General features: G+C 34.5%; 1 protein-coding gene across 1 annotated transcript; it reads left to right on the top strand.

The window, feature by feature from the left end:
* Positions 1 to 882: 882 nt before the first annotated feature.
* Positions 883 to 3,221, top strand: LOC132272380 (secreted RxLR effector protein 161-like). Its single transcript, XM_059773538.1, has 2 exons — positions 883 to 1,360; positions 3,097 to 3,221. The coding sequence occupies exons 1-2, from the start codon at positions 883 to 885 to the stop codon at positions 3,219 to 3,221; spliced, it is 603 nt and encodes a 200-aa protein (XP_059629521.1).
* Positions 3,222 to 12,931: the final 9,710 nt, after the last annotated feature.

The following is a 12,931-nucleotide window of genomic DNA, read 5'->3' on the forward strand; positions in this document are numbered from 1 at the left end:
TCAATAAATTATGGAATGAGATGGAATAAAAATGAAATTGTTGTCGACAACATATTCTCATATGTCGTTGCTCTTGATATTAATAATGACGATCCAAAACCTCAAAATGTCAAAGAGTGTCAACGAAGAAATGATTGGCCAAAATGGAAAGAAGTGATACAAGCAAAGCTAAATTCATTAGCTAAACATGAAGTATTTGGACCTGTAGTCCAAACACCTGAGGGTGTTAAGCCTGTTGGGTACAAATGAGTATTTGTATGAAAACGTAATGAGAAAAATGAAATCATGAGATACAAAGCCTGACTGGTAGCTCAAGGTTTCTCACAGGGACCTGGTATTGATTATGAGGAAACATACTCCCATGTGATTGATGCAACCACATCTAGATTCATAATACATTTGGCTGTCACAGAAAGATTGCATATGTATCTAATGGATGTGGTTACATCATATTTATATGGATCACTAGATAGTGATATTTGTATGAAAATCCTAGAATGATTTAAAATGCCTAAAACAAAACCACGTAGTATGTACTCGATCAAATTACAACGATCCTTATATAGATTGAAACAATCTGGATGAATGTGGTACAATCGCCTTAACGATTACTTACCCAAAGAAGGGTATGTGAATAATCATCTTTGTCCATGCATTTTTATTAACAAATTAGAATCTAGTTGTTGTCGTATATGTTGATGATTGGAATCTTGTGAGAACATTGGACGAGATCGAAAAGATGACCACTTATTTAAAGAAAGAATTCAAAATGAAAGATCTCGAAAAGACAAAATTCTTCCTTGGGATGTAGGTTGAATATTTTCGAGCAGTATTCTTATCCATCAATCAACATATACAGAAAAGGTTCTGAAACATTTTTATATGGATAAAGCCCATCCGTTGAGCTATCCAATGGTTGTCCGATCACTTGACGTTAAGAAATATCATTTTCATCCTCAAGAGGTTGATGAAGAACTCCTTGGTCCTGAAGTGACCTATCTCAGTGTGATTGGTGCTCTTATGTATCTTGCAAATTGCACATGGCCTAACATAGTTTTTTCAGTTAATTTGTTAGCAAGGTACAGTTCTGCACCACCCCGCAGACATTGGAATGGAATCAAACACATATTACGATATCTTCGTGGTACAATTGATATGGGATTGTTTTATTCAAAAGAACCAAATTCTCAATTAATTGGATATGCAGATGCCGGCTATCTCTCTGACCCACATAAAGCTCATTCACAAACAGGATATGTGTTTACCTGTGGTGGCACTGCTATATCACGGCGATTTATGAAACAGACAATGATTGCAACTTCTTCAAATTATTTTGAGATACTCGTAATACATGAGACAAGTACGAAATGCATTTGGTTAAGATCAATGTTCCAACATATTCGAACAACATGGGGTCTCTCATCAATAAAAGATAGCCCAACAGTATTATATGAAGATAATGCAGCTTGCATTGCACAGATGAAAGAAGAGTATATTAAAAGTGACAGGACCAAGCACATCTCACCAAAATTATTTTATGCACATGAACGTAGAAAAAAGGTGATATTGATATTCAAAAGATATGTTCATATGAAAATCTAGCAGATTTATTCATTAAAATGCTTCCAACTACAACATTCAAGAAACTGGTGCACAACATTAGAATACGTCAACTAAAGGATCTTCAGGGTTGATCTAATGCAATAATGAGGGGGAGCAATTAATCGAAGAGGTAATGGCATATTGTACTCTTTTTCCTTCATCCAGGTTTTGTCCCACTGGGTTTTCCTGGCAAGGTTTTAATGAGGCAGTCATTTGAACCAATTGTATTAGGTTCCTTCGTCACTTCAGTTTAGGTACCATCATTACTTTTGTTCAAGTTGTCTTCCAATTCATAATCTAAATGCATGTACTGAAAGTGCATTAAAGAATATGGAGCCTACAGATATATAACACTCTCCCTTGGGGTCCAATATGCTACACTAAGAATATGCCTTATTAAAACCTTGTCAGGAAAACCCATTAGGACAAAACCTAAGCGAAGCAAAAAGAGTATAGTATTCTTATGTGTCTGAAAAAAAAAAAGTATTGCATGGTTTAGAACTGCCTCATTAAAACCTTACTAGGAAAACCCATTGAAACAAAACATGAGCGAAGGAAAAAGAGTACAGTAAATGTCAATACCTTTTTAAGTACTCCCCCTCATCAGTGCCAAAGATCTTTAAGTTGTCGGATCCCATTATTGTGTACCAATTTCTTGAACGTCATGGTTGATAGTGCCTTAGTGAACATGTCTGCTAAATTTTCACATAAACGTATTTGCTGAATATCAATTTCACCATTCTTTTGGCGTTCATGTGCGTAAAAGAATTTTGGTGAGATGTGTTTAGTCCTGTCACTTTTGATATAACCCTCTTTCATCTGCGCGATGCATGTGATATTATCTTCATATAATATTATGGGGCTATTTGTTATTGATGAGAGGCCACATGTTATTCTAATGTGTTAGATTATAGATCGCAACCAAATGCATTCCCTGTTTGCTTCATGAATTACGAGTATATCAGAATGATTTGAGGAAGTGGCAATCATTGTCTGTTTCATAGAGCGCTATGAGATAGCAGTGCCACCACAAGTAAACACATACCCTGTTTGTGATTCAGCTTGATGTGGGTTAGAGAGATAACCAGTATCTGCAAATCCAATTAACTGGGATTTTTATTCTTTTGAATAAAACAATCCCATATCAATTATTCCACGAAGATATCGCAATATATGTTTGACTCCATTCCAATATCTACGAGTTGGTGTAGAACTGTATCTTGCTAATAAGTTGACTGAAAAAATAATGTCAAGTCATGTACAATTTGCAAGATACATAAGAGCACCAATTGCACTAATATATGTTACTTCCGGACCAAAGAGTTCCTTGTCATCTTCTGGAGGTCGAAAAGGATCTTTCTTAACATCAAGTGATCGGACAACCATTGGCAAGCTCAAGGGATAGGCTTTATCCATATAAAAATGCTTCAGAACCTTCTCTGCATATGTTGACTAGTGGATATAGATTCCTCTTGATAAATGTTCAATTTGCAGTCCCAGACAAAAAGTTGTCTTTCCGAGATCTTTCATCTCGGATTCTTTCTTTAAATAAGTGGCAGTCTTTAGGAGCTCTTCAGAGGTTCCCACCAGATTCAAATCATCAACTTTTACTGCAATAATAGCAAAACCCTATTCTGTTTTGTTAATAAAAATGCATAGACAAAGATGACTATTCACATACCCTTGTTTTATTAAGTACTCGCTGAGGTGACTATACCACATGCGCCCTGATTACTTCAATACATACAAAGATCATTATAATTTTATTGAGTACATACTACGTGGTTTTGTTTCTGGCATTTTGAAACCATCAGGAATCTTCATGTAAATATCATTATCTAATGATCCATATAAGTATGTTGTTAGCACATCCATTAGATGTATATGCAATCTTTCAATGACTGTTAAATGTATTATGAATCTAAAAGTGTTTGCATCCATTATCGGATAGTATGTTTCGTCATAATCAATACCCAGTCTCTGTGAGGAATCTTGAGCTACCAATCGAGCTTTATATCTCACAATTTCATTTTTCTGATTACGTTTGCGTACAAATACCCAATTATATCCAACAGGCTCAACACCCTCGGGTGTTTGGACGACTGGTCCAAATACTTTTCATTTAGCTAATGAACTTAGCTCTACCTATATTACTTCTTTCCATTTCAGCCAATCATTTCTTCATCGACATTCTTTGACATTTCAAGGTTCCGGATCCTGTAATGACCCACTCCATCATATGGTATGATATTGTCCGCTTTGAGCTGAGCCTGCACGATTTTGCTCTTAGGGTTTACTCCAAAGGGCCTCATACCAATTGGAATGACACATCTACATATAAGCACTTTACCTTTCTCTTACCCAGACAATGTAGGATTGTTCTCCCATAGCTCTCCAGTGTGGTAGCCTGCCAGTGTCTCACACCCGCCCATAGGGTCATCACAATCCACCCCCCTTAGAGGCCCAATGTCCCCGTCGGCATAATTCTGACTAGGTCAGGCTCTGATATTATTTGTAACGACCCACTCCACCATATTGTATGATATTTTCCGCTTTGAGCCTGAGCCCGCACGGTTTTGCTCTTGGGCTTTACCCCAAAAGGTTTCATACCAATTGGAGTGACACACCTATGTATAAGCACTTCATCTTTCTCTTACCTAGGCAATATGGGATTGTGCACCCGTAGCTCACCAGTGTGGTAGCCTACTAGTGTCTCGCACCCGCCCATGACACATCTGCCCACAGGGTCATCACAGATCCTCATTTTCAATATCAAGAGCAACGGAATATAAGAATATTTTGTCGATAGCAATTTCATCTCTATTCCACCTTATTTCATAATTTAATGAGATCTCATCATTTTTAGGTATTATTACCTTATCAAGGGCATGTACCTCATTAAGGGCCACATTATCATCATTTATTGTCTTTGCCTCATTAAGACTTATCATTTCATCAGTTTTAGGTACCTGGGCCTCATCAAGGGCTATAATTCCATATTTATTGATAATTTATATTGCTTTTTTGTGGCCTCTTCAGGAGCACCAACTTTTCTTTGTGTTTACCTCTTGCGATGAACAACATCTTTTACACCAACTTGTCTTCCACGTTTCAGCTGTATTCTAGATGCATTTGCTGCAACAGTGACAGATTGTCCCACAGGGACATCAATTTTTGCTGGAACATTTGTAGCTAGTATATGTGATTTTATTACTTTCTTTGTATCAGTAAGTGCATCAAGTAATTGATTTGCAACATTTTGCAAATGAATAATCCTCTGAACTTCTTTTTCACATTAATTTATACGAGGATCAAAATGAGACAAATTTAAGGCATTTCAAGTGATCTCATTATGCCTTTCAAAAATTTTATTTTCTCCCCCTAATGGTGAGAAAACAACCTCATTAAAATGACAGTCGGCAAATCGCGCTTTAAATAAATCACCTGTCAAGGGCTCAAGATATCCAATGATAGAAGGATAATCAAAATCAATATATATTTCAAGTTTACGTTGAAGACCCATTTTATTACGTTGTGGTGGTGCAATAGGAACATATACTGCACAACCAAAAACTCGTATGAGAGATTTTTGGCTCTTGTCCAAACATAAGTTGTAATAGTGAAAATTTATGGTAAGCAGTTGGTCGTATGCGAACTAATGACACAGCATATAATATGGCATGTCCCGAAGTAGAAACAGGTAATTTTGTTTACATAAGTAAAGGTCGACCAATTAACTGGAGTCTTTTAATAAAAGATTCTGCCAAACCATTTTGAGTATGAGTGTGTGCAATAGGGTGTTCAACACTAATTCCAACTGACATGCAATAGTCGTTAAAAGCTTGAGAAGAAAATTCAGCGGCATTATCAAGACGGATTGTCTTAATTGGATAATCAAAAAAATGTGCCTGCAATTTGATAATTTGAGCAGGGAGTCTAGTAAATGCAACATTACGAGTAGAAAATAAATAAACATGTGACCACTATGTTGAGGCATCAATTAAGACCATAAAATAACGAAATGGTCCGCAGGGTGGATGAATTGGATCACATATATCCTCGTGAATTCATTGTAAAAAGGTGGGGGATTCAACAATGACTTTTAAAGGGGATGGCCTAATAATTAACTTGTCTTGTGAGTAAGCAGTACATAGATGATTATTTGGTAAAATGAGTTTTTGATCCTTTAGTGGGTGACCATGTGAATTTTCAATAATTCGACGCATCATTGTAGTCCCTGGGTGACCAAGTCGATCGTGCCAAAGTATTAAAAGTTTTGGGTCCCAAGATTTTTGGTGTGACAGCCCAAGTTTTACAACCCGGTGCGTCAGTGATGACCCAAAAGTTGATCCGGTAATGGATCCGAAATGCAAAAGTGAAAGATAAATTCAAAGTCTTTAGAGATAGAGATCATCCCTAAGACACCAATGTGACCTTCCCAAGGATTCCTGAGACCCAACTGAAGCAAAACGGAGACAAATGTATCAAAACCTACAAGAGAAGGACTAGGGATAAAATGGTCATTTTACCCTAAGTGGAGTGAATTTAACTTACAATAAGTCAAATGAGATAAAAAATAAATAAATAAAATAAATAAATAAAAATAATACTCAAAAACATCATTTGGGAACTTCACATGAATACCCAAGGCCAAAACAAGTGAAAACCCAAAAGAACCTTATCCGGTTCGAACCAAATTTGACACCCTCTCACTAAAATAAGGATATCTTGAGTTAAGAGAAGAATATGAAACTAAAATTTTTACCATTGGAAATCTTACTTTGACGCGGTCTGTTTAGACTCAAGAACGGACTAATTTAGAGTTAAAATGAAAAAGTTACGACAGTTTGAAGTTGGAAGGCCAAAATTAAACCTGCAGAAAAAGTTCTGGAAGACTTGAACCGACTCTGAACCCCTGAACCAATTCAACATGGATAGAATGTCCATGTTGGACCTAAATCACACCTTAAACCAGTTCAGCCCCTCTGAACCAGTTCAACAACCCAGAACTGAACCAAAATAGTAAAAGTGCAGAAAAACCAGAAAAATGGAACCGACGCGGGGTTTTCGAGACCAAGATGACATTTTCCCAAAAAATTCCATGAATAACTCCCCCTAAAATCACATTTTCTATGTGACAAGGTCGAGACCGGAATTTATTTCCCAAAAGAAATCCTCAAAATGCCCTTAAACTAGAATATGTAAGAAAATTGTGAAATAAGTCCATAGGAGGCTCATTTCACCAAGGAAAAGGTTTTTCATGAAAACGATTATGCACACAGACGTAACTTACCTATTAGGACGTGCTACAATGATCTACGGCATAAAATTACCACCGATGCAAAATATGACCTATCCGAACCTCAATACATGAAAAATGCCTTTTAAAGGTAAACAATGCAACAACCGAACTTAAATGCAATCAAAAGACCATTTGGCCCTTGGTCACACCTCATGTATATTAAATGACACCCTATGAAAGAATAAAAATAGAATTCCCACACCCGATGCAAACATGATGAAGCAATGGCTTGACATTTTTCAATATTTTCATAATAAATCTTGAAAGTGAAAATACATAGAATACAAATTAGACGTCATTGGCCTATGGTCTCATCTCATACGTGCCAAATACATTGTAAAAGGTGTACTTATGTACACATTACATGTTTAGAATCAAATATACATATTTTTACATATAAGGCTACAAGTGGCATTTCAAGCCAACCTTTACAAGTATTAAAACCTTCAAGTTTAAAGCATAATGAGAATCTCGAACCTTGATTCTTGTACCTGGAAAATGTCCCCGGTAACTTTGGGGTGAGTAATATAAAGCTACTCGTAGGAGATAAGCATGCAAAGACATAATGTTTTACAAGTTTACATAATTTAATCATTATAGCTCATTCCACCTAGCATCTATGTCAAGAGCAAGACCCAAGGAGTATCTTAAGCTACCATAAAACATTTCTAGCATTAATTACATCATTCATGCAATTCAAACAATATAGAAGCATGTTATATGGAGCAACAAGATATAGATTCTCAAAGCCCTCAACTTGAAATCTAAAATACGAAAACAACTAAAGTGAGTCATGTCACATAACGTCTATGTTCCAAATGAATCTATAGGATCATTCCTAAGCTACATTTGAACATTGATAGCATAATGTACTTAACAATATTAAAACTGTGATGATCCATTAAAAATCATAATGCATAAATGTACTTAACAATATCGAAATTTGCAATGATTCATTAAAAATCATAATGCATAAATGTACTTAACAACATCAAAATCGCCAATAATCAAAACCACAAGTCACAATTAAACATTGGTTGTCAACTTAGAATTGAATGCGAAATCAAATAGTGGAAGACTTGGACATCAAATCTCGGAATAAAACTAAGACCTAAACAGTTATTCCGGGCACTAACCCACTGGGAATACTACCCTAGTGCGCACTAAAAATGGGGAGAACTCGTACCTTCCGCACTAGAGCCAAACTCTAGCCATGTATTTGTAACAATGTCCCAAGAGACTCCTCCAAAATCAATAAATAAGTTCACAATTTATACATAATTAAATAATGCACGAAACCATCTTCCATGCATAAATAGGTTGAAACCACACAATCCATGCCTTAGAGTTTCAATTCTAAAATGGCATATATAATGTCAAGTATTTATTATGATATAATATACAATACAATATCATCTACTTAACAATTTAAATCATACTTCCATAGTGAACTTTAAACACTAATTCTACAACATTGTAGTAATAAGTTTACAAGGCTAATCATATCAATAATTCACAAGAATCTCATATTACTACTACATAATAACAAGTTAGTAATTTGACTTCTAATAATGTACAATAAGTATTCCATATTCATAATACCATGAAATCATAAAAATTTAGTAATCTATTAAATTAAATTACTTCTCTACACAAGTTATATCTACTCAAATACTTAATTATATCAAGGGAACCACCAAATAGATTTTAATTAATTTATTAAATTAAAATCTTTAGATTTCAAAACGTATCCAAATATTCCCAAATTAATATATAACAAGGATTAAGTCATGATCATGCCATATATCAAGTCTAAAATGGAATACAAGTAAAGTACAATTAAGTAGTATTTAAATCAAATTAAATTAATTAAATCTCTAGATTTGAAAACTCATTTAAATCATCTTAAATTAATATATAACAAAGATCAAGTTATGGACATGCCATAGACCAAGTCTAAAGTGAGTTATATGCAAGCTATAATTAATTATTAATTTCTCAAATTAATATAAGACATGTATACAACTTATATTTCACTACAAAAGCAAGTAAATCCCTTAGATAATAAACTTAGAACACCCCCTACCTCATTAGAGAAGTGTCTCTCTAGAATCCAAGGCAAGCAAACTTAAAATGGTAAACCCTTCTAGGGTTATGTAGAGGAAGGTGAGGCAAAACTTTTATATTCCAAACTTTATGGTCTAAGATAAGTGGAAGGGAACCAAAATGAAGCTTAAAGTTCTAAGCCAAGCTTTGCTTCAATGGTGGCTAGGTTAGGATTTGAGAGGAAAGAGATGAAATGAAATTAAAATGAAAACCCTAAACTAATTTTGATGAAATCCTCTACTTACTATATGCTCTTACACTACCTCTCACACACATACTAATGCAAGACTAAATTTGGAGTCTACACTTGTCACTCATCCAAGCATCCATTATAGGCTTAATCCTAATCCTACACTTGTCAACCATCCAAGCCAACAAGTGCACCTACCCTAGGTCAACAAGTGGGTGAATCTCCACCCTTCACATGTCATCATCCAAGACATCAAGGTAGACCCACACAAATGTCGACAAGTGGACCAATGAGAGTGTGACACTTGTCACACTTTTCAAAAATTACAAAAAGGTTATTTTCTAAAATATCTTTCAAATTAAATTGCAAAATGGTCCCTAAGATGAAAAATAATTACTTTACATAATTACTCTAAAACCCCAAAAATTAAGAATATTTCCAAAGAAACTATGCATCCATGGCCTTTACGAAAAAAAGTAAGCAACTAGCATGCTTTTCTACCAAAGTAAAAATACAGTTATTTGAAAATCAAACATTATGGATGCATGCAAAGCTGGAATCAAATCTGAGCACAAAAAGTGAGGTTTTGTCAATAAAGTAATAAACGATAAAAAGACGAAAAGTGATAGTGTTCAAAAAGTGAAAATATGGAAATGACTCGATTCTTTAAAGAAGTTGTCAATCCAAAGGAAAGAGTATCGGAAATCATTCCCGAGCACTCAAGTCGACACTAAGTGACGAGAAACCGAACTCATAAAAGAAAAGATCAACGGAAAAAAATATATCCATAAAAATCTGAGAAAAATGAAAGGAAAGAAAATAATCGAGTCATTACATTTGGTGTATCACAACATTTGACTCAACTGTTCTGATGGTTGTATAGTATAACCTAGAAGAGAAAATAGGAAGTTTTTCAAGTACAAACTTTTTAGAAGTAATGCAGAGATATTCCACATTTCCTTTATTCGTGGTCTCAATGCGATACCTAAGCTCAACAAATTTCTTCAAGATTTAGTAGAGTATAAGGCCTTATCAATGTGTATTATTGTCCCACGTAGTAAAACAATATTGGCTTTTCTGAAGCCTTCAATCAAACTTGTGGGACCTGAAATTGTACTAACACTAACCTTAATTAATGTTAAATGGGAAAAATATTTTTTATCTCGAAGAATTATGTGTGTTGTTCAACTATCTGCAAAACATATATCATCGCCATTAACCAATACATTTGATAGATCCATGCATATATATAGCATGCAAAGTTCATATTTAAACTTTATGACAATATAAACTTTAATACAAGGATAGCAAAAGAAACTTTTAATTCAAATGTAACTAAAGAAATTTCAGTACAAGCACAACAATAAAAACAAACAATAACAACAACAACAATAAAATAATGATGACACGATAAAAGAAAGTAGAGTTTAATTGGTGTGGACATTTCCATCACCAATCAAATGGTCAATTTTTTCATCATTATCCTCAAAGAAATCTGAGATGTCCAAATTTTTTATATCCACTGGCTCACTGAAATCAATGAAATTCATTTCTATCTTTTTCCCCTTTTTCCTTCAATGAGGCTTGGTACAGATCAGTCAAGTGTTTAGGCGTACAACATATACTTTGCCAATGCCCTGTCATTCAACACCAATAACAAATATTTGCATCTGTCTTTGAAGTTTGGGCCATACTTTTCCCCTTTTCATTATAATCCCTTTTCTGGAAATATAGTGTGAATCTCTGATTATTAGAATTTGAGGATTGATAACATTCACGGTAATAAGAATGATTTCTTCCACGACTATATTCATCATTATGATCATTTCAATTACCACAACCATATTCATTGCAATTTCGACCACCGCGGTTATATTCATTACCATGCCCACGTCTACGTCCATGTCCTCGTCCACAAAGCGAGGCAATGTATGTTTCAAGGATCGGTGTCAATCCAGTTGGACGAGACTGGTGGTTTCTTAACAAAAGCTCGTTATTCTGCTCAGCCACAAGTAAACATGATATTAACTCTAAATATTTTTCAAATCTACGCTCTCGATATTGTTGCTGTAAAAGCACATTCGAGCCAAGAAACATGGTGTATGTTTTTTCTAACAGGTGCTCATCAGTGACAGTATCACCACATAATTTTAGTGTAGAGCTGATTTTAAATAGAGTAAAGCTATATTCAGCCACAGTTTTGAAATCTTACAATCGTAGCTCCTGCCAATCGGCTTGAGCTGTTGGGAGTATAACAGTTTCCTGATGACCATATCTTTCTTTCAAATTTTTTCACAAATTCAGCGGATCTCTTTCAGTGAGGTATTCAGTTTTAGTTCCTCACTAATACGGCGACGAAGGAAAATCATAACTTTTACCTTATCTTGTGACGATACATCATTTTTTTCTTAAATTGTGATTCCAAGACCCATGGCTTCTAGATGGATCTGGGCATCCAGAATCCAAGATAAATAATTTTTACCGAAAATGTCCAGAGCCACGAATTCCAGCTTTGTCAAGTTTGACATTTTCAGAATAACTAAATGTAATAAAAACACGAATTTAGCATAGTATAAAAATAAGTGTATATCCTAATAAAATTGCATTAAGTAAAACAATATGAACTATTATAATTTAAGCAATAAAGACGGTGAAACCGGCTATTAAATCATTAATTGATAAAGGCGGTTAAACCGATCATTAAATAATAAAGGTGGAAACAAATAAAAATTTTTACCCTTTGGAGTGAGAAATACAATATTATTTGGTAAAGCAAGCAAACCCAACAATCTATCATAACTAATATCACAAAATAAATGTATAGAATTGAGATAGAAAGAGGGAAAGGTAGCTTCTTTTTCAAGCCTCAGATGGTTAGAACTCGGACTGATAACGTATTGTAGATATAAAAAAATATATAATCTAGGACGAAAGAGAACTGCAAACAAGGAAAAGAGAGAAATCTACTATGATTCAATTCTATTTATTCAAGTGTATTCAAACAATACAACATTACCCCTATTTATAGAGGATGATGCTGACTATAGCAGTCATTTGCACCAATTGTATTAGGTTCGTTCGTCACTTTAGATTGGGTGCCATCATTACTTTTGTTCAATTTGCCCTCCAATTCACAGTCTAAATGCATGCAGTGAAAGTGTATTAAAAACTTTTAAAGAATGTGGAGCCCACAGATATTATAACATAAACATTTGAAAAATTCTTTTAAAAACTTTTTTTTATGCTAGTTTATAAATAAATAAAATAATATTTTTGTAAAATCAAAATCAAAGATACGTTCTACAGAGTAGAATGTATCCTTAAAGTTTAAAAAGTGATCAACCTAAGACAAAATACCGTTAATACCCTTTTTGAAAAGGGCCAGGATGTCCGTTTCTCATATTTTAAATAGAAGACAAAAGATGGGCCTTGAGATCAGTCCATATTGGTGGAGCTACGTCTAGCTCTTTGCTCGATATAAGTTTGTATGCTTTTAGTCTTCCCCCTTTCCTATACTGGGTTTGTAATCAACCTCTCTTTCCGGATTTGTTTGTGAGATTTTGGATTGGTTCTTAAATTTATTCTTTTCTTGTTTGATATTTTGTTCTTTCTTTGGTGTTCGGGAGTGTTTCAAAAGTGCTCTTCACTCTCTCTCCACACGCACATTCTGGATTTGCTTATGAGATTTTTGTTTTGAGTATATATATATATATATTATATTAAGATTTTGT

This window comes from Cornus florida, unplaced genomic scaffold (genome assembly GCF_030987335.1).
Source record: "Cornus florida cultivar Cherokee Brave unplaced genomic scaffold, ASM3098733v1 CherokeeBrave_3.0.0_Hap2_Chr09, whole genome shotgun sequence".
NCBI lineage: Eukaryota > Viridiplantae > Streptophyta > Magnoliopsida > Cornales > Cornaceae > Cornus > Cornus florida.